At 37.4% G+C, this 23,058-nt stretch overlaps 3 protein-coding genes and 1 pseudogene across 5 annotated transcripts in view; 2 read left to right on the top strand and 2 right to left on the bottom strand.

Annotated features, from left to right (window-relative positions):
• MNAT1 (MNAT1 component of CDK activating kinase) overlaps positions 1 to 7,981 on the top strand; it is a 219,717-nt gene extending 211,736 nt beyond the window's left edge. The window contains exon 8 of the mRNA XM_017533935.2: positions 7,537 to 7,981. Coding sequence (XP_017389424.1) covers positions 7,537 to 7,657 — 121 coding nt within the window. The 3' untranslated portion in view covers positions 7,658 to 7,981. The remainder of the gene's footprint in view (positions 1 to 7,536) is intronic.
• Positions 7,982 to 8,121: 140 nt separating this feature from the next.
• Positions 8,122 to 12,697, bottom strand: LOC108308202 (annotated as a pseudogene).
• A 1,192-nt stretch (positions 12,698 to 13,889) lies between these two features.
• Positions 13,890 to 20,718, bottom strand: TRMT5 (tRNA methyltransferase 5). Its single transcript, XM_017533936.2, has 5 exons — positions 20,501 to 20,718; positions 18,795 to 19,450; positions 16,812 to 16,936; positions 14,803 to 15,454; positions 13,890 to 14,542 (listed from the first exon to the last, which is right to left on the bottom strand). The coding sequence occupies exons 1-5, from the start codon at positions 20,704 to 20,706 to the stop codon at positions 14,457 to 14,459; spliced, it is 1,725 nt and encodes a 574-aa protein (XP_017389425.1). The 5' UTR covers positions 20,707 to 20,718; the 3' UTR covers positions 13,890 to 14,456.
• The window catches only part of SLC38A6 (solute carrier family 38 member 6), a 63,609-nt gene continuing 61,203 nt past the window's right edge, over positions 20,653 to 23,058 (top strand). The window contains exons 1-2 of one of the 3 annotated variants that reach the window (XM_037740428.1): positions 20,653 to 20,898; positions 21,989 to 22,119. In XM_037740428.1, the coding sequence (XP_037596356.1) occupies positions 20,794 to 20,898; positions 21,989 to 22,119 (236 nt within the window). In that variant the 5' untranslated portion in view covers positions 20,653 to 20,793. The remainder of the gene's footprint in view (positions 20,899 to 21,988; positions 22,120 to 23,058) is intronic. The other 2 variants (XM_017533937.2, XM_037740429.1) reach the window with 2 other exon arrangements.

Below are 23,058 nucleotides of genomic sequence, written 5' to 3' on the forward strand. Positions count from 1 at the left end.
GGATTTTTCTGTTCTTTCCTCTCCCACTCTTATTTGCTTCTCCAGTTTTCCATTTCTCTGTGAGGGCACCTTCCCTGATCTATGTGACTATGTGACTAGGTACCTGGAAGTTGACCGTGACACTGCTTTCTCCTTCCCACCCTCATATCCCCACCCCTGTATCCACCCACCCATCCACTCACTGAAATATCCCTAAACCAGTAGTTTTCATTATTTTCACTGCCACCACCCTCATTCAAGTCACCATTGCATCAACCTGGACTAGAGAAACATTCTCCTAAGGAATCTCTCTGTATCTACTCTTGCTTTTCTCTAATCCATTGGGCAGCCATAGTGGCCCATTTCCATTACCAGGTTTCTAATAGCTTTTCTTCAGTGGCTTCCCAGTGTCCTTTGAATAAAATTCAATTTTTAAACATTTTCTATAAGGCCATCGTTTGTGTACTTTCTGCCTACATCTCTAGCCTCATCCTCAGCTGAAATCACCTGTCCCCTATATTCTCAATATGTACTATGTCTCCTTACTACTTCATACCTGTTCTTCCCTCTCTCTGGATCACCGTTATTATTCCCTTGCCTTCCTACCTAATGTTATCTCTTTGGATCTAAGCTTAACTGTCATTTTTTTAGGGATACCTATTCTGATCTTATTCATGTTGGCTTCCCTTTTTATCCACACTCATCAAGCCCTACTTTCTCATTTGTAATATTTCTATTTAATATTTAATATTTTTCTTTTCTTCTGGATTATAAGGTCAATGAGATCATGAAGTCTTTGTTCTCTGTTTTATTATCAGGGCTACTTCAATACCTGGCAAATAGTAGTCCTCGGTAATTTTTTTTTTTTTTTGAGAATGAATGAGCTGCATATATCTAAATTTCTGCATTTTTGTCTGCCTCACGCTTGGAGATAAATTACTCATCCTGCCTTCATAAAGATATGATGAAAATCCTGGCACATATTTGTTACTAACATGGAATTTCTAGTAAAAAAAACTTAAGTTAGACAAACCAGAATCAGGCAGATTTTTTAAGAAATAATATCAAAGAAATTCAGAAGCTAGTACATTGATTTTTATCTACTGTATTTCCAAAAAGTGACACTTGTTCTTCCCTGGGAGACACAAAAATCATATTATTTGCTATTTTTAGATTTTTTAATGAAACGTTGCCTTATTCTGCCTCTCCCAGGCATTATTCCAAATAAATTCATGGGAATGAGTATCATAATGTTTTTTTTGTTTGTTTTTTTGAGACGGAGTTTCACTCTTGTTATCCAGGCTGGAGTGCAATGACGCGATCTCGGCTCACCGCAACCTCCGCCTCCTGGCTTCAAGCAATTCTCCTGCCTCAGCCTCCCGAGTAGCTGGGACTACAGGCACGCACCACCATGCCCAGCTAATTCTTTTGTATTTTCAGTAGAGACAGGGTTTCACCATGTTGACCAGGTTGGTCTCGATCTCTTGACCTCATGATCCACTTGACTTGGCCTCCCAAAGTGCTGGGATTATAGGCATGAGCCACCGCTCCTGGCCCATAATGTTTTAAGAATCAGTAAATAAAAACATTATTTATGCCATTTTCCTGTGTAATCTCATCTAAGTGTATAGTGGCAGTACTGAAATTAGACAGAAATCATAGTAATCTCTTGTGGAAATAAACATCTGACTTTGAATAGTATATTTAAAATTTATCAGATATCATTTGGCCTATTAGCTACTGTGTATTATCTATTTTTCATGGCCCTATCTATCTCATAGGCCATGTCCTGAGATATTTCTGTGTTTAAATGTATGCATTATATAGACAGAATCTATCCTTAGAGGTCTATCAGTTGAGATATCCAGCACTACCAATAATATCATTCATAGGCTATATTATACTTAAGTAGCTATATCTTCTGTGTGTTCTATAGTTCACACTTAAATCAAGGAAGTAATCCTTTCATTATGTAATTATATTAACTTTCAATAATAACTGTTCTATCCAAAATACCCAGTGTGGTCTTTGATAGCAATAAATTACACAATTATAACTGGACTTATACTCCAGCTATAAGTCAGAAAGTCTTATCTGAGCCATCTAAATTAAGTTTTAAATATGAATAATGATAAATCATTGTGTTCATTTGGAAAAGATGTGTCTTTTAATTTCCAAATATGAGTTTTGGTATATAGATGGTCTAAATGTCTGGTATAATTGTTCAGTCTCTTTCCAAGTGTGTTGGTATAAATCTGAACTCAGTTTTATTATTAGTTTATTCAAATTGTATTCTCTTGCTGTCTAGATGGTAAAGTATAAGAGTAACATATGGCTGCCTGTGGCAGTTTGTTACATTTTTGGTTGGACTTTATAAAGCCGTGTTTTTTTTTTTTTTAGATGGAGTCTCACTCCGTCTCCCAGGTTGCAGTGCAGTGGTGTAATCTCAGCTCACTGCAACCTCTGCCTCCTGAGTTCAAGCGATTCTCTTGCCCCAGCCTCCTGAGTAGCTGGGACTACAGGCGTGCACCACCATGCCCAGCTAATTTTTGTATTTTTAGTAGACACACGGTTTCACCATGTTGGTCAGGCTGGTCTCAAACTCCTAACCTTATGATCTGCCTGCCTTGGCCTCCCAAAGTGCTGGGATTATAGGCGTGAGCCACCGCGCCCAGCCTGCCGCCATGTGTTTTTATAACCACATTGCGGTCAGAATTATGGACAGTATTTTTGACTTGTGGTGTTTTTCCAATTGACTTAAAAAATATATGATTACCACTCTGTAAATTTTTGTCTATTATTCTGGTACTATGCTTAGGTTAAGACACCTAACTATTAACTTTAGTTTTCAGAATGTTTTTGCTTTTTAGTGATAGTTGTGTGAGCATGCTATTGCTCTGGTTATTTTTAAATCTCACTGAGATAGACTTCAGGTTGTTAATGTAAATCTTTTATAGCTTTGGCTGAACTTCCTACAAAACTTGTGGGTCTTGATACCTGAGATCAGGTGGCTGATCTTTCTTAATGGCAGTCAGATTTCAATTTTGTGCACTATAGGACACAGATCTCTTTGGAAATGGTCTGTTTAATGCATGACAGCTTTAAATGCAGAGTTTAAAAAACAGGCCACCTTGTAAAAAGAAAGTCAGTCTCTAGAGTTCACTACCTTTCTTAGTTTGAACCAGTCCAAGTTTTTAACTCTCCATAGGGCCTGGTAATTTGAGGTGAAGGAAACTAATGTGAACTTTACATTTTCATTTCAATATGAATTCCAAGCCAATGTGCTTTAAGGATTGTCACAAACAGATTATGACAGGACAGAAAGGGTAGCTTGCCTCTTGGTCTTGAGTGACAAGCCCTGCCCTCTGCCCGTAGCTGAGAACTCAAAGCATTGTTAAATAGCACTAAAATGAGCTGAGTCCAAGACTTCAGCCAGATGGTCAATATAGGGCTTTTAAAGGAAGGGAAATAGGAAAAGGGTAATCTCAGAGGTACTCTTATGTTAAAGAACTAAGAAAATGAAGACTTTCTGAAGCTAAGTATAAATTATACCACCTTCTTTGGGAGCAAAAGCTGCTAAATACAACACAAGAAAATGACAGCATAGGAAATCAAAGTTCAGGAACAAACCTTCAAGTGTGGTTTTCTAATGCTTAATCCTGTCTTCCGCTTTTCTCAGGATCCATCGCTCCTTTTCCCTTCCCCTTCTCTAAGGTCTGTTTGAAAGGGGTTTTGATGGGATAGGAAGGCAGCTTTAGACAGAGGACACATTAGGGCATAAGATGTCCTTTGTACAAGAATTATCTTAGACATGCTTTTGAAAACATGCTTTTTTTTTTTTTTGGTGTTATTAAGAAAATAATCAAAGGTATGATTTTTTAAGTCTTTGAGTTTAGTATGCTTTCAGTAAAAATAAGGTATAGTTACCAAAATAAGCAAACCTCATTTTTACTTTCCTGGTTTTTGCTTATAAGATTTACACATATTTAAAATAAACCCATGAAAAACAGGAATAGTGTCCTGGGATTGGCTAAACAGTCATAGCAATTACCTCCAGGCTCCCAAACTCAACTGAGCTTGACTTTTGGAAATAAATTTGGCCAAGACTTCTTCCTCATTCTGTTTTATAAAGGTATACATGAAATGATACTGACTTCTGCCAGAAACCCCAGGAATCCTACTCAGTGATATACTTGTAATGGTCATGAAAGAATAAAAACACAGATGTGGATTAAGGTAGAAAAGTACACAAAACACTAAATTTTCATTGTGCTGTTTCAATGTGGCAGATTCTTTAAAATGCTTTTGACATGCTACAATAATTAAAGGGCTTAAGAACATTGAGTTAAGATACATAAGGAAAAAAGCCCACAATTGAATAACAAAAATGAACTTTGTTTTGTTTTTCGTTGGCATTAATGTACGTTGCTATGGTGAAAATATTTTGAAATACTTCACAGTAACAGTTTTGTGTAGCCCTAGAGATCAAAAACAGCAATGTAAATAAACAGGACTTTTAAAGACTCATACTCACAGACATGTTTAATGTAAATGATTGCTAGAAGGGAAGGGCATTTTCTTCAGTGCTATGCAAAGACATGTTAATTGACTTGATGTTGGCAGTGAGAATTGTACAACTCAGCATTAGTAAGTCAAATTTAAAAATATTTGCTCATTACTCTGGATTATGACTATTTCAAAACATACTAATTTCAAACACTAATCATTTTAGATAAATGTTTTTTACACATTTATGGCATCAATGAGTATGACTGTAACATTTTACCTCTAAAGCTGAACTGTTTTATATACTTTCTATGGAAACGCGGCCATAAATTAAAAGATGCAACTGTTTTGAATATTTTACTGGTGGTCCTGTGTTTTCCTGCCAGCAGTGCAGCTGTTTCAGGTTTCTCAGGATAACATATAAAAAGCTGTATGCACATTGCAAGTTTGTGTTCAAATTGCCAAGCCAGATATGGTATGACTCAGTTTTCCCAGAAGTAAGCTGTACCAAAATGTGATGAATCAAAACAGCTAGTTGCACAGTGGTTTGTATTACAGCTATGAAAACCAATTTTCATTTATGATGGTTGGCTTTTCAAGGTTGACAAACATTCTACTGCGGTGCTTGAATTTTACTGTGAGTGAACATCTATTGAAGCTAAGACTATGCTTTTCTTTTGAGGATCTGAGGAAAGAAAAGGGTGGTACATCATCATCTGGTGTGTGGATAAAAATTAGCTGGAAACTTGTATCAGGAATGGAACATTTCAAGTTACCTATAAAAATATTACTTATTTATATGATAGTTATTGAATTCCCTGTGACGCCAGATTAATTTTTAGACACTTCTGAGGTAACATAACATTTACTTCATTTCTCATGCATCAGAATCTTAACAGCTGATATTTTATTGTGTCTTGGGAAGTAATAAGCAGATAACTTTATGGCCATGGGGTAGGTATGGTGAATCCCTATTTAAATCCTATGCAACCTAAGATTCTATAAAGAATTTAACAATGACTAATTTTTTTTTTTTTTTTTTTTTTTTTTTTTTTGCTCTGTTGCCCAGGCTGGAGTCCAGTGGTATGATCTCTGCCCACTGCAACCTCTGCCTCCCGGGCTGAAGCAATTCTCCTGCCTCAGCCTCTCAAGTAGCTGTGATTACAGGCAATTGCCACCACATCCAGCTAATTTTTCTATTTTTAGTAGAGACAGGGTTTCACCATGTTGGCCAGGCTGCTCTCAAACTCCTGACCTCAGGTGATCCACCCACCTTGGCTTCCCAGAGTGCTGGGATTACAGGTGTGAGCCGCCACACCTAGACAATAAAGACTAGTAACAGTAGTCTCCAAAATGGATGAGGGTAGGTAAGATGGGGTGTAGGAAGAAAATATTAAAACATTGATTGATTGATTGATAGAGTCTCGCTCTGCCTCAGACTTTTGAGTAGCTGGGATTACAGGTGCATGCCACCATGCCCGGCTAATGTTCTGTATTTAGTAAAGACAGGGTTTTGGCCATGTTGCCCAGGCTGGTCTCGTACTCCTGACTTCAGGTAATCCGCCCACCTTGGCCTCCCAAAGTGCTGCGATAACAGGCGTGAGCCACCACACTCAGCCAGAACTTTTAAATATTTGTATTTCATCCTTGACGTTTTCTATTTTTATAATATACTTACTATATTAGTATATTATGTATAAATAAGTATACACATTTTGGAGATGCATGCTCAGATATGTTTTATGGCTATAAAATACTATCAAAATGTTTTTGTTCAATAAATATTAATTTTCTTCTTCTTTCCACTTTCCCCTTTGATCTTTGGCAGAGAAGCAAAGACTTAAGTTAAAACCTTGATTTGTGGCAATGTGAATAAGTTATAGCTAATTCCAGGAACTTAGCCTGCATCCTAACTTGATTCATTTTTTCGATTAGACTCTTATATTGCTGTATATATTTTCATTACACAGGTTTATTAAACATGGATACAAACGAAAAACAGACTTGTTGTTATATTTGAAATTATAAGTTGCTCATGCATTAAGATCTTGACACACAGGAAGTTTGAATGAATGAGTAAAAAAGGTTCCAAGTTATTAAAATATTCTGGTACCTGATTTATTCATTTGCCATACCAGTAATTCTAAGGTGGGTGAAGCTCCTTTACTTCCTGAAGAAACAAGGTAGTTTCTTAAACTAAGCATTAAAACAAAGCTGGAATTATTTGCTTCCAGCAATGGTAGTAGTCATGTTAAGTTGCCCCTCTTTGGCTAGATTGTCCGATTTTTTTTAGGCCTGTTTTGTCTATTTTTGTCACATTAGAAAGGTTTAATTGCTAAAACAACAACAACAACAAAAAACTGTGTGGCCGTAGAAAAAAATGAATTGTTACGTTGTTCTCTGAGATCAGTAAGACTTCTCTGTATTTACTTTTTCAGACATTATTTTGAACTCAGTCTCAGTCGCAGAGATTTCTTCAACATTAATCATCTAATGTTTCCTTTCCAGCAAGGAAGGAGACAATATATTCTTGGAATATTGAAGTACTTTTGAAGTAACTCCTATGTATTCTCCCCTCTTTGATTTGTTTAGGTATTTAGGGCTTGCTTTAAAACATATTTACGTAGAAATATCAGTAATACAATAGTAATGTGATACTGTGTATTTCTTAAGCATATGCTAGGAAGGGCATTAGTTAGGTGTCCAAAAAACAGCCAGCAAAACAAATCAGCTCTCAAAATTGTGAAGCAGTGAATATTTTAATTATTTTTGAAACCTCTTTCAGAACTGTTTTTAGACCCCATGGTAATTTGTTACCTAAGTTTGTACTAGTTTAGGCACTACACATACAGTTGGCATGTTTCCTTTTGAAAGGTAATAATCTATTTATAATAAAAGCCTGGATATTTCAATCTTGGAATTCCTCTTTAAAACTTGAATCAGTTTTACTATTGCTTTTTAAAATGTTACCAATTTATATTTGCTTTTTTAAAATGTTACCAATTTATATTTGCTTTTTATATCAATTCTGTACTTCTTGTTTTGTTTTAGGTATTTAAACCATGTCAGAGCTGCCTCTCCACAGGACCTTGCTGGGGGCTATACTTCTTCTCTTGCTTGTCACAGAGCACTACAGGATGCATTCAGTGGGCTTTTCTGGCAACCCAGTTAACCATTTATAAGATTTAGACCTTGGAGCTGAACCAGGGAACTAGCGAAAGTAAAGCAGACTTGTAAAGTTATAGCTATATGCAGCTGCACAACACAGTTCTACCACTAGCAGCTGTGTTAAAGTATATAAAGAGATTTCAGACTAAGATGAGTAATATAAGGAATATGTATTTGTGAAAAAGATTTTTTACTTATATTTTTCAGAGGATTTGACACAATAAGCCTCATCTGATGGAAGAGAGGAATAAATAATTCACCTGTATGTGTTTGAGGTTGACAGACTTATAAAATCTTTTTAAAAAATAAAGCTAGAATTTATATTAAGTTCTGTGGTTTTTCTCTTATTACAGTGTTTTACTTGAACACATTTTAAATACCATTTTGATTACAACATTTACTGTTAATATCCGTCTATTATTTCTTCTCATAAAATGTTCCCCTTTTTCCTAATATCTTGTTACTACTAGTCCAGACAAGTGGATATATTTCCTTTGACCAAGTTATGGCAAGAAAAACCTGACCCATGATAATGTCATTCCCTCAATGCTAAGGACTCAATGCCAGTTTTAAGCGGTGGAAAGTGAGGCAAACTTTGATCAAGGTGTTATAGTTCCCAGCTGTGAGCCACACTCAGGCTAAAACAGAGCCCAGCATTAACCTGCTTTAATGACACATTCGAAGAAGTAAGTTAATAAAATTTAATACTTAAATGATACCTTTAACCTCTAATGTAAGCTCGCTTTATGATGAATCCTTGGAGACTGGAGAAGGTACATTTTTAGTAGAATTTCCCTATGTATAAATTGTATACTGATACAGTTTTTTGTTGAAACTTCAAAGGCTTTTATTACCAGGGTTTTGCTTAAAAAGTTTAGATTTGAAAAGGATGATTATTTGCAGCATCTTAACCTTGTATGAGTTTGTTACATAGACCATTGGATATGGGATATAGTTTCTTAAGGAAATTAAGGGATTTTCTATCAAATCTCTATTACAACAGATGTTAGTTTTATAGATAGAAACTTATGTGAAACAGAAATTGTGGTTTCATTAGCATGGACTATCCATATGTAACAACTCCCTCTTATTTTACTAAGCAGGTATTAATTAATTTTAGGAATACATCTTCATCTTTATTGTACTTCTACTATCTTTGATAAATGAGAAAACCAAGGCATCAAATAATAGACTAGACAAAGATCATATACACAAGTTAGTAAAAAGCCAGAATTAGAATACAGGGTTTTTTCTTGTTTTGTTTTTTTAAATTGAAGTCCAGTTCCATCTACACTCTACCAGACTGCATATCCTATTCCTTTATCTATTAGGTATTCCCCAACTGAGGATTAGTGTTTTTAAGTACAATCTGCAAATCTGTTCAAAGAATAGTTAGAACATTGAATGTACAGTTAAAGCTTTGCAGCAGCCAACTGCAAAAATAAGGAATCCAATCTTGAAAAGAAACACTACTGCTTCCCATACCTTTTATAAATGTATTTAAAAAGAATGAATTAATTAATAAAACATATCAAGGTTTTAAGACTTGTTTTGAGCCTACCTTATTGTGGAAATTGCATGCACCTGGTTTGGCAAATAAATTCCAAAACCTTTATACATTTGTAAATATTTTGCACTTGCTATTGCTGTACTTTTTTCAATAGGCCAAATTTAGAAGTGAACTGACCTTATTTGATCAAAGGGAATGGTGAAAAATAACCTAGTGACAATTCACTGAGGTTTAGTGAATTCACTGAATTTACTAAGCAACAGAAATATTCTAAATTAAGGTGCTTATCCCCTACCCTCTGAGTGATTTACTCTCAAGAGACAAAGGCTGTACATGTCTTTCATCTACATGAATTAAGTCTTCAAGTATTTTATGAGTACAGAAGTAACAGTTAACAACTACTATATTACCTGTGTCCCAGGCACTGTGCTTCATGCTTTCTTTATTACCTAATCCTCAGAACAGTTCTATTATTTTCTCCATTTTAACAGATGGGGAAGCTGAGACAGAGGTTAGGTGAGTTGCCAACAGTCATATAACTTAAAAATAGCAGAGCTAAGATTTGAACTGAGGCAGCCAGACTCCAGAATCCATGCTCTAGAGATGACTGTCAAACAACAGCTGTGCTAAAGCTAGTCCTGGGTAGTTGAACTTCATAAGACTTCCAGGAAGTTCTACAGATCAAGTATCTAGATCTTTTATGGGATATAAATGACATCAACTAAATGAACTTGTTGATGTCCTAAGAGAAGTTCTGACAAATTCATGCTGTAGAAAATGATTTTACTAACTATACTTCCTTTTAAGCAGATATTAATGGTACAGAATGCATTTACATCATAGTTAGTAGGCACGATTACTTAGTATTCCTTAATTTGATTCAATTAATATTTCACCTACTCTTCTCTTAGAAGCTATCTTTAGGCTGTCAACAGGTTGTCAGGTAATTATTTTAAAATCCAATTAAGGTGGCAGAAAACTTGTCAAAAAGTTAACAAAATTAAAAATTGTATCTAATAAGCTTTCTAGCTTTCTAGCTGTCATTTTCTAGTAGATTCATCAGGAACTCATTTACTTGGTATCACATCTGAAAGTTTAGGGTGGACCTAGATTTAAATAAAGGATAATCACATATTCACGTATCCACTCTGAAGGAAAAGGGGGAAGTTAAAATGTTAATTGATACATTTAGGGATTCTGTTTCCTTTACAATTACATATTGCATATTTTGTCCAGAGTAACTAAAGGGAGACAAGACTCTTACCACTTTACATGTATGAATAAGAACATCATTTGTACACATACTTTATAACCTAGGATATCAATGTACTATACTTGGATTGAGTTTCAAAACAATTTGAACGTAGTTCCTTTAAGTAAGGAATGAGGGCTCCAGTTTATTACATCCCTATACTGCTTACCATTTATCGCCTTCATTTGTTACGTGACCTGCCAGACTTCTGAAGGCATTTGAATTTGTAATTAATTATCTAGATTAGGGTTCTTAAACATTTTCTGTAGGGCCAGATAGTAAATATTTTAGGCTTTGCAATGGTAACAAGCAAAATCAAGGATATTACTTACAGAACGAGGTAAAGCAAATTGCCCTATTTTTTTTTTCAAACTGTATCCAGCTTTATTAACGATACTTTCCATAAACAATCATGGTATTTCAGGCAGCACAGGGCAGACAATCATTAACAGTATATAACTTTCAAACTCCTTTCTTCAATGGACTACCAAAAAGCAGAAAGCCACTAGAAAACCCAATGAAATCTTCATCTGATGCTCTGAACAGGGACAGTTTAGAGTGAGGGTTGACATTTCACATTTAGAATGTTGTTTAACAACTTTTCACAAGCTGGACCTTTCAGGAAGTGAAAGAAAATGGCGGAAGTTATCTGAAGAGCCACAATCTAGAAATGGAACCACTTCTCTTTTGACAGGTGCCATCTCAGTGGCATCACTGGGAAAGTCCAGATTGCCTGACACTGGTAACCAATGATTGGGAGTCAGGTCCCAACAGATGTCTGGGCTTAAGGGAGTTAAGTCTGTGCTGAAAGATGGAAAGGGAGAAGAGGACATAAAAATGAATTTCTTTTTCCATACCACAAGGCTTTTGTGCCAAGGTGGCCATGTGTGTCAAAGGGAATCCCTCCTAGGAGCCAAGAGGAAGTCTCTCAAAACTAGAAGGGAAAGGTGTTTTCCCCACATCAATCCAGATTTGGAGGCATTCTATTAGTGACATATGCCCCTTCCCCCAAAAATCAACAATGAATTGTTCTGTGTGCTAACAACATAGCTTAACAACAACAACAAAAAAAAGGAAAGCAAAATTCTGCATTTTTACAAAACTGACAAAAAATAGTATTAAACTGTACAGTCACCAGTATGCAGTTATAAAAAATGCACACACTTCACTTGGCATCTCCAGCACCTTCAGTTTTCTGTGCCTGGTCTGTTTTGGTATCTCCATTTTTCTGCAGTTATTCCTCTCCTTGCCAGCATCAGCTTTTCCCTTTTTCCCTTTGGGTACCTTCTCTCCCTTCTTTGCAGGGGCCTTTTTAGGCTTGGGCTCTGGCTTTGGAGGAGCAGGTTTAGCAGACAACCTCGCAGATCTTCTCTGTGGTTTGTCCTTCACCTTGGCTTTATCTCCTTTAGCATCCCCTTCAGCCTTTCTCTTGGACATGGTGGTGGTGGCGATGGCAGTGGCGGGATGTAGGTACTGGGTGCTGGATGCAGCGGCACGCAGGGTTTGGTTGGCATGCAGGGTTTGGTTGGATGGGGGTCGTTCTTGCCTCTTCTTCACATTGCTCCTACACTTTTTTAATTGACAAAATTCAAAATATAGTCCAATTTTTTGTAACGCCTTTTTTGGTGAGAATAGCATTGCCTTTAATTAGGGTTCTAAGTAAATGTTCCCTGTGATCAAAATCAGTTGTAAATGATTGCCTGTTAAGGGTTATCATTAACCATCATTAACCATTAATACTAATGGTAATGAGATTTTGCATATTTTACCTTTAGAAATATCTTCTCATACAGATAGGTATTGCCAAATACTGCTATCAATCCAGGGGCACATGAAATTAATTGAGCATATTCATTAGTTGGAAAGCATTTGTAAAACTCTATTAGATTCTTCCCTTGAAATTTGCCTTTTAGCGTGCCATTATTTTAATCACTTCTTACTAAAAATTAGATTGCATAACCTCAATTGCAGTTATATAGATTTTGAAAAGGAGAAATTTTCTTTGCACTTGCACCAAGGTCCCTAAAAATGCTGAACTCAGAAAATATATTTGCTACAATTTGTGAGAATGGAAATCTTGCTTCTTGTTTTATCTTCTGATAGCATGACAAATGTGTAAAGATACTGTGCTTCAAATATTGTCAAAATGACTGTACCATAGTATATTTCATATTAAAGTTGTTTTGCCTTGTGTTTTAGGCCATTCTTGCATTGCTGTAAAGAAATACCTGATACTGGGTAATTTTTAAGAGGTGTAATTGGTTCTGCAGGCTATAGGAAGCACAGCACTGGCATCTGCTTCTGGGGAGGCCCCAGGAAGCTTTTACTCATGGTAGAAGGCAAAACAGGGGCAGGCACTTCACATGGCAAAAGCAGGAGCAAGAGTGTGGGGGCACAGGCCACATACTTTTAAACAACCGGCTCATGAGAACTCATTATCATGAGGACACCACCAAGGGGATGGTGCTAAACCATTCATGAGGGCCACAGATAGGGACTCACACCTGTAACCCTAATGCTGTGGGAAGCCAAGATGGGAAGATCTCAAGCTTAGGAGTTCAAGGCTACATTGAGCTGTGACTGTCTTTGCACTCCAGCCTGGGCAACAGAGCAAGACCTTGTCTCTAAGCAAAAATAAAAATAGATTCAAAAAACCATCTAGAATCATTTTCTAAGTGACTATGTTGCTTTCAATGTCCTTAACTCTTTGAGCAACTGTTCTTGCCAAAGGCCAGTAGTCTTTATCAAGTTTATTTTCTCTGGACACATTACTTCAGCTGCTGCATCCAAACACAACTAATTTACCATGAATAAATGGCTTTCCTTGCTTGGCTAACAAATGATTCACTTGGAGACTTACTTTGGTTGCAGCCTCATTTTCATGTTGTGAAGAAAGTCTGCTTTGATATTTCCATTTTAAATTTTCTAATTTTTCTGACAGTTGCTTGCCTATGAGTTGGGAATACTGTGATGAGTGGTTTGTCTGGTAATGTCAACAGTTATTTTATTCTTTTAGCATAGCTATAGATGCTTTGTCATCTAATTCAACATCAAAATAATTTACACCCTACTATATTTTAAAAATACAACAAAATCCACTTGGAACATGGTATGTTCCAATCAAACTTTATATGAACTCTGAAACTCTTAATATCATACAATTTTTTTTTTTTTTTTGAGACGGAGTCTCACTCTGTCACCCAGAGTTGAGTACAATGGCATGGTTTCAGCTCAATGCAAACTCTGCCTCCCAGGTTCAAGTGATTCTCCTGCCTGAGCCTCCCGGGTAGCTGGGACTTATAGGTGCATGCCACCACACCTGGCTAAGTTTTTGTATTTTTAGTAGAGACAGGGTTTCACTATGTTGGCCAGGCTGGTCTCAAACTCCTAACCTTGTGATCCACCCACCTCAGCCTCCCAAAGTGCTGGGATTACAGGCATGAGCCACTGCGAACGGCACAATTCAATTTTTTAAATTGATACATAGTAGATATCATACAATTTTCACATATCACAAAATGTTCTTTTATTTTTCAACCAATGGAAAATATAAGAACATTATTAGGTCACAGGCCATATGCACACGGGCGGTGGGTAAGATTTGGCCTGCAGGATGTAGTTTGCCTGCCCTGTTCTAAATAACTTTATTTTTTATTACTTTTATGGTGATAATTGGTAGTAAAGGAGCAGTAATATAAAGGACAACTACAAAGTGGTGTTAGTGCCTTCCTAGTCAGTATTCAATTACCCTGCCTTCGTAAATGATTTTCCCTGAAAGAAAATATTTAATCATCATATTTATCTAATAAAAATTATATATAATTTAGATTATAAAATAATTACATGTTATAATTTAGATAACAGGGAATGTGTCTGGTAGACTTATTTTAGTTAAAGTTTAATTCGTAATCCTCAATTTATAAAATAAGGCAAAGTACAAGGGTTCAATAGTAAAAACTGAACACTAAAATTTTATTTAATAATACAAATTATATTTTGCTACATGTAAGTCTGGTAGGGAGATGGAGAAAACATTTCCAATTAAGTGTTTGAAGCAAGTTGTGTTTTTTCATCTGAAAAGGCTTCAGCTGTCCTCTGCCTTTTAAGAGGCGGATCTTCGCAATTCTCTGTAACAAATCCAGAAAACCTATTTTAGGTAAGATATTAACTGTTGAAGATGCTCTTAAAAAACAAACAATATAGGCATTTTTAAGATGTTTAAGCTAGTCAACTTAGGACATGAAATAACATTCTCGCAGATTTACTATTTTAATGAAAGAGCTTTCTATTAGACTGAACTAATACTGTACTAAAATTTGTTTAACAAGGAGGAACTAGTCACAATTGAATGGCAAGGTTTACATTTAATTTTCCAGAAACTGCTCACCTGGATTTCTGGTCTGGTTCTTGTAGAGTACAGCAGCAGGAATCTGAAAGGTGATGCACAGCATTTCCTTGTTTGGGGCCACATTTCTTACCAGGTGAACTGAACTGCATGCCTCCAGGGAAATGCCTAACACAGCTCCAGCTCTTTGACGAACATCCTCAGTAGGGTTAGCATCTTTGGAAAAGCTGTAACAGTGCACTATGGGAAGGATTTCACTGCTGCATGGCTGCTCATCTAAAAGTGATTTGAAAGCACTAAGAAACTCTATAGCTTTTGCTGGCAAGTTCATGACAATGTGCACAGAGGGTTTTCTTTCTTTTGACAGACTCAGCAGCTGCATTAACTCTTCTTTGATGGGTCCTTGGAGGAAGTCTTTCCCATCCAAGTTGAAGACTTTCACCTTTTGGTCCACTTTATTTAATTTACAATTGTGCAACAGCCACTTATGGGATTCAGGATTGAGATCATTGGCAAATACAGTGCAGTTTTTCTTTGCTACTGGAATGGCAAAGGGCCCAACCCCAGCAAAAACATCAAACAGGACATCCCCAGGCTTGAGAAGTTCTGTGATACGGCTGTGTTCTGTAGAGAGACGAGGATTCCAATAGACTTTCGAAAAATCAAACTCATAGGTGTAGTTGTTTTCTCGAACCTGAAGAAAGGTGTTATGCTTTTGGTTAATCTCCTTGGTCCTAAATCCTAACCATTGATATTGGATAGGTGTGTATACACACAGGCAAACACATACACATTTAAATTTACTACTATGAGAGCCAACAACAGTGCATTTAAAGGCATTTTTAAAGGTGTTTATGCTATTTCTAGAGCCATTTGATACACTGCATTAGACTTATTGGTGAGAAAAAAATAATCTCTTCAAAGCCAAATGTCTCTCCATCTCAATCCTAAAGGGCCATGGCTATAAATTAGTTACCAAATGATATGAGCAATTTTTCAGACCGGCCAACTAACTGGCTTAATTATACTCACTTATGTCACCAGATAGACAAGACCTACAGTTTTGAAACAACACACCACCCGTATCTTCATGGTGGGTAGCCAAGTTGCAGATAGTACTTTTATGCAGCAAACAAGCATCCCTCCTTATTTAGTTTTGTGTTTGTAAAAGGGAGCCAGGCTAGATGTGTCACTGAATTTTGAGGTATTTTACTATGTTTTTAGATACCTACAAAAACTTTGCAAATTTTGTCTCTAAATTAGAGCCAGTGTATAGAATGAATCATTCCCAGATTCTCTTTCCTTTCCCAAATTTGAGTTTTCATGGGTAAACCAAATATATACAGTGAAGCTAAGTCTTGAACAAAAGACTTTGTAACATTTCTTTTGGGTCTACTGTAGTAGACACCTTAAAAACCAGAAAATAAAACTGAAGTTACAGTCATGCAGTATGACCTCAGCCATCATCTTAAACTCCTTAATTTATGGATAAAGAATCAAAGGCCAGAAAATTCCTAAGTTCTATAAATCTGATAGATACATCTTCCATCAACTACTTTCCAGGACCTTAATTCCCAATTTGTATGTGTTTTTTTTTTTTCCTCCTCCCAACCATAACAGATGCTTCTGGCAAATTACTAAGGTTACAGAGGTAGAAATGTTTCTGCAAATTTCTGCCAACCAGAAGTCTTTCTGAGTATAACCTAGAAGGTTTAAATATATTTCGAGAACTGTTTTATACATACTGCTCTATAACTTGCTTTTTGTCACATATTGCTGTCAATTGTCCATTGTCAGCCTATCAATAGACAACTTATTTTAACAAATATGGAGCTCAAAAAACTTTAATGATGGAAATATTCCATTGTATCACTATATAAGAATTTAACCAATTCTTCTGAAAAGGCTTTATCAATGTTATTCCATCAACAGCATACATAAGGGCTCACATTCTCACAGATTCGTGTTGTGAGTATTTTAAATCTTTGTCATCTACTCTGATTCTAAACATAATCCTGATATACACCTTACTTGGAGATAATAAAACATACCTTTGTCATCATGTTCTGTTCTCCAGATAGCACTTCCATTTGGAAATTTCGGTACGTATTGTCAATACTGTTTATTTTATTTACTGCTGAGGTGATTCCTGGATTTTTGTCAATCATAACCTCGCCTAAAAGAAAAAATGAATCCATAAATACTGCCTATTGGTTGCAAAATAAAAGCTAAAATTGTTAATATGAAACAGAAATGAGTTGTATTTCTTTTGGTTGATAAAAACTGCACCTACAATGTAATGTGGCATGCAATTTAAAAAATTCAACAGATGACTAAATTTAATATTTGACAGTCGCCAACACACACACACAATGTTGGGTACATTTTTAAAGAAAACATTTTGAGTTTGGGTCTATCTAATATTTTTCCATGTTTTACTAAATCTTTTCAAATGAACCAATAAACAAGGAACCAAAAAGGTAGATCACAGGGAACTGGGGAAGAATGGAAAGAGATGTAAGGACCCTGGCAACAAATGGCCTCAGAAAACAGTAAAACATCTGCCAGTTCCACTGGCCTCAGGCCAAATGTCTGTTTTACTGATGGTCTGGAACAAATGCCCCCACTTTAGAAATATATGATAGCAAAACAATGTTTCCAAAAAAAGGAACATAGATCCTTCAGAATCCTATCTAAATTAAATGTTCATTTATTTCAGAGCAGAAAAGCTACAGAACTGGCATACTGATGGCGTTCTGATGAATATATTTTTTTAGTTAGCACTTTAAAAAGTTATAAAAATCCATATGCTATCTTATTGCATAAGATAACTTGATTTGTAAGTCAGCACACAATACCCAATTACACAATATCCTGAATTACAACCAGCATTTGTCCAATTTCTGATTATCAGATGCTTATTTTTGAATATATCAATAAACGAATTTAATCATTGTTCTTTCCCTTTCTGCTTCACGTATTTGAATTCAGCTTTTAAGGTACAGAATTTAGTTTGAAATGAGGAATGAAATTTATAAATTTAAAAAACTATTCTGAAGGTCGATAGTAAAAGCTTTAAAATTACTACTGTATGAAAATGTTTCACTTTTAATGTATGAATGCCTCTATGAAATAAAGTTTATAAAATAGGAATGCCAGAGGGATGTTTGAATTAAGGTAGGCAGTGACTCATAGGAAAGCCTAGACTTGACATTTGTACCCAGTCACAATTACAAGGATCTGCTTAAAGATTTATGTTACCAGTATCCATTATCACCCCTTCATCAATAAAAACAGAAGAAATGCATAATAGGACAGTATGGTGTCTGACATACAGAAGAGGCTCAAATAGTTGAATCAATGTAAACATCTTGCACTTTTGGCTATCAAGTACCCAAATTTATGAAACCTAGTATTTAACAGCCCTGAAGGTCTAAGAAGTATTGTGTACCAAAAAGAACTTTGCTCAATGTAGCTGCCAAAGCATGTGATTCAAGTTTAATCTACACTGATGTATACACAAAAGCCTGGACCAGTATTTGGAATTTGCTATGACTCTAAAGACGATATTCCAAAATGACCCTGAAAACAGGGTATGTAGCTCAAGATCTAGCTTACAGTTAACATGATAAAATGTTCTATCTCTGTAACCTGGCATTTAAAAAAAAATTTTTTTTTTTTTGAGACAGTCTCACTGTCTTCAGGCTGGAGCACAGTGGCACGATCTTGGCTCATTGCAACCTCCGACTCCCTAAGGGATTTTCCTGCCTCAGCCTCCGAAGTAGCTGGGACCGCAGGCACATGCCACCACACCCAGCTAATTTTTTGTATTTTTAGTAGAGATGGGGTTTCACCATGTTGGTCAAGATGGTCTCGATCTCCTGACCTCGTGATTCGTCCGCCTTGGCCTCCCAAAGTGCTGGGATTATAGGTGTGAGCCACCACGCCAGGCCCAAAAAAAATAATTCTTAAAGCTAAAATTAAAAATTTGCAAATTCTCTTCAAATTCATGAATATTACTATGACACACATACCAATTAAATGTTTGAAAGGCAGCTGATGATCTCGAAGGTTCAGGTGTGCAATATGTCCAACTCTGCTAAACCCTGAAGTTACATCTTGACCTTCAGGAAGCACAGCTCTCAAGATCTCTTCTGACTTAAAGTTTTCGTATGTTAGTTCCAAATTATATTCAGAGATCTGTGGATTGACATTTAACTGCTCTAAAACACTGAGTTCTGCTTTCTCAAAGGAATCATGAGTAAACATTTTATAGGGATCCAACATGATTAGTCTACTTTCTTTATCTTCTGGATCTTCAATTACACGTTTTATACCTGGGCGCTGCAATGCTGCTCTTTTAAGGGATGGCATCAATTTACTGACTACTTCTTTCCTCACTTTAAGCACTGGAATGCTGACTGTCTTTTTAAAAGCTGTTCTATCAAGTTTTGTCATGCCTCGGACATCAGAGGGTGGTGAAAACAATTCAGAGTCTCTCTCATGTGTTTCTATTTCTGGCATGGTTGAGAATATTTTTCTTTGACCCAATAAGAGAATACCAGGTGCTTTCGAAAGCGTCTGTGTCAGGGATGTCCAAGCTAGTGGAATTAATGATTTTGATTCAGTTATGCTATGGCTTTCCAGTTTCAGAAGTCTTCTTGAGAATCCAAATGGCCTCCATAAGATCCTTAAAAAAAAAAGAAAAAAAAAATTCACACACAACAGCTTTTGAGAATAAAAATCTAAATTCTACTATCTCAAATAACCTGCTAAATGCTGACAAATAAAACGTTTAGTGGTGTTTGCGAAGTATACCATCTTTTCCAGAAAAAGGTGACTTTTTCAGGAAGTCATATTAGTGGTAGATAATAGTGGTATATGTTAAATTTACACCTTCAACTCACCTGCTGCTTAGCGATCCATCAGCCATACTCATTGATCCTCTCCACCCACAATTTTCTAGATAATACATTTGGGATTGGAAGGCTGAAGTATGAGTTAAGCGTTCATCTCTAAATGAAATAGTCATTATATATGACCATTACTAGTGGCGATATTTATTAGGATAGTCTCGTGGGTGGGTGTTTATTGTGTCAGATGCCTAAATGCTTTATGCACATTTAGTGTGCAGTATTGCACCCTCATTTTGCAAATGAGTAAACTAAAGCTCAGAAGTAAGGTAACCCACCCAAAGTCTCCCAGCTGGTAAGTGGCTAAGCATGGATTAAAACCTAGTTTTGACTGACTTCGGTGCTTGTGTTCTTAATATATTGCTCTGTTGTTTGTTTTCGATGCTTTACTGCCACATGTCCTGCCTTTAACTAGAGGTTTCTGAATTCTGCGGACGAGAGTTTTGCTGAGTGTTAGATGCACAGAATCAGTTATTCACTGTCTTTTAAAATACCAACGAAGTTACTTTTAAAGGAAAAGGACCCTGTTCCAGAATCCTGTAAAGCAACTTAATTTACGCTGTCAGAGTTCAAATTGGGTCTAGCAGCTGACCAGCTGGGTGACTTTGGATAAATTACTATGAGTCTCGGTTTTCCCATCAGTAAAATGTGGCGAAAGGCTTTTGAACCTTTCCTTACTATCCAGTAACTCTGACCTAAGGTCAACACCTGGGCTGGTGGGTGACCCCGCGACGTTTCCGTGTCCAGGCAGTACGAGGCGGAGAGCAGCCCCAGGCGGACTGGTACCTCCCTTGGATCATTAGTCCCTACCGCGGCGGCCACCTTACCAAAGCACCATTCCAATACCTCGCGTCGCTCTGCAGCTGGATCCGCGAGCCGACCCCTCACCTCCCGCTCCGGTACCGCTCGGAGGTGGGTCGTGGCTGGACTGGCGGGCCTTCGATGACATCATCACTGTTCGCCGTAGGGAGGGCAAGCGTCTTTTCCTTCCCGGACCTGGTGAGGTACGGAAAGCCGGAAGGGCCGGGCTCATAGCTCCGCCTCTGGCGCGACCGACGACCGGAGAGCAGAGCTGGGGTAGAGGCTCGCAGATGGACCTGGTAGTGAGCTGGAGAGCAGCATGGAGGCGTCCTGGGGGAGCTTCAACGCTGAGCAGGGCTGGTATGTCTCTGCCCAGCAGCCTGAAGAAGCGGAGGCCGAAGAGTTGAGTCCGTTGCTAAGCAACGTAAGTGGGCTCTGTTCGCTTCCAGCTACTGACGCCCTCCGGCTTCCCTTAAGTGCCTGCCAAATAAGACCCAGAAAAGAAGTAGGACCGTAGCGGGACAGGGGAGATGCTGGAGCCTGAACCCTGGGGAATGGGGCCTGAAGGCAGCCGCCGAGATTCAGATGAAATTGGTGCGGTTATGAATGCGATAGCGGCCTAGCATAAAAGATGAAAAGCGTCAGGTGGAAGAGATGCAGTGTTGAGTGGAAGCTGCGAACATGATGGGATGAACGTCCCTAGGATTATGTACTCACTGCTGTTAGTGTCTTTGTCACCTTATTTACTCCACCAGTCTCGTGAGATCTTTGCAAGAGTCCCAGGATTTTCCTTTTGCTACTTAGTTATGGTGGAGTAATAAACATTTTAATACTGAAATTCTTAGCGTTAGAATGGAAGTGACTTGGTAGTAAGTCCATAGCACGTTCCTGACCCTAAAGCCTGTGCAGTGGCCCTTCGCTTTTTAACTCAAGTCCTAGACACTGTTCCCAGGACTTTGTTCCCAATGCTGTTTGTGGGGAAGGGGATGTTTTCAGGGATACCGCCAGAACAATGTGAATTGCCTCTATTTCTAATATTGTCATTGCAGGTATATCTGACCCTCCTTCCAGTTTGGTAGAACTGATTCATTAGGTATATAAGTAGAGATTAGTTGTGCAGTCCTGGTAATTGAGGAACAACTGTCCACAGCAGTCCCAGGTTGACTCAGCAATTCTTTAGTAATCACATGAGCTAAGGCCATATCCCTCCAATCCCTCCCCACCCCATTCCTATCCTATCTTCATCTCTTGCAGTCACAAGGTTAGTCATGTCCCTTCCTGAACCCTACCTGTCCTGGTGGAAATGATTTTCCTAAGAAACTCTAGATTCCTGGAGCTGCACTAGTGGGAGGTGGGAAGGAAACTAGTGTTGGTTAAGCAACTAGTGTGTGTCTGTCATACAAAGCCTGATGGTTCGCAGCTTTTTCCCATAACCTTTCATTTATGGAATTTCTTCATGAAATTTGAACTTCACCATCCAGACATTTAATACTACTAAATTTGTGTGCCTACAGGAACTTCACAGACAGGGATCCCCAGGTGTTTCATTTGGTTTCTCAGTGTTTAATTTGATGAACGCCATCATGGGAAGTGGCATCCTTGGTTTAGCTTATGTTATGGCTAATACCGGTATCCTTGGCTTTAGGTGAGTCTTCATATTTTGCCATGACATTTTTTTTTTTTTTCCATTTTGATAATATACTGAGAAGTAGAGAGATCAGTTCCAGAAACTGCTATTATACAATTTCTAGTTAAGTAATTTCTGGGGTTTCAGCATTTTTCTTGCTATTCTTGTTGCTAGTCTGTAGCTTGGAGGGATACTACATAGCTTCTTAAGATTTAAAACTGGGAATTTGGTCCACATTCATTTATAACCTTAAGAGGGGCATATTCATTGTGTCTGCTTGGCCAAAGTGAAGCAAAGCCATACAGATTAACTACTAAATAGCAATTTTGTGAGTGCAAATACAACACATAATTTTTTCATTCCTTTCTCTCTGTATTGTTAAGTAGTCTTATTTCACTTTCTGAGGCCAGGCCTGTGTTTTTTCCCTGTTCTTTTTTATTTTTCAGGACTTGGCTTGTAGACCAGTTTGCCCCAAATAGAAGACCATCCTGAATATTCTGTGCTCTCGTAGTACTTTGTATATTCATTCTGTTATTATGATTGTTATAATGATATGTTTGCAAATTAATCTTCCCACTAAACTGAAACCCTTTATAATTGGAGGTCAGGCAGGCAGATCCCTGGAGCCCAGGAGTTTGAGACCAAACTGGGCAAGATGGTGAAACCCTGTCTCTGCCAAAAATACAAAAATTAGCTCGGTGTGGTGGAATGTGCCTATAGTCCTAGCTACTTAGGAGGATTGCTTGAGCCAGAGAGGTCAAGGCTGCAGTGAGCCATGTTTGGGCCATTGCACTCCAGCCTGGGTAACAGAGCAAGATCCTGTCTAAAAAATTTTAAAAATAAAAAAGTCCTTTATAACCAGACCTTATCCTTAGCATCTAGCACCACCTGGCTAATAGAATGAATGAACAACAAGTTGGTTTTGTTTGTCAACAGAAGCAGACATACTGACTAGGA

This window comes from Cebus imitator, unplaced genomic scaffold (genome assembly GCF_001604975.1).
Source record: "Cebus imitator isolate Cc_AM_T3 unplaced genomic scaffold, Cebus_imitator-1.0 Scaffold83, whole genome shotgun sequence".
Lineage (NCBI taxonomy): Eukaryota > Metazoa > Chordata > Mammalia > Primates > Cebidae > Cebus > Cebus imitator.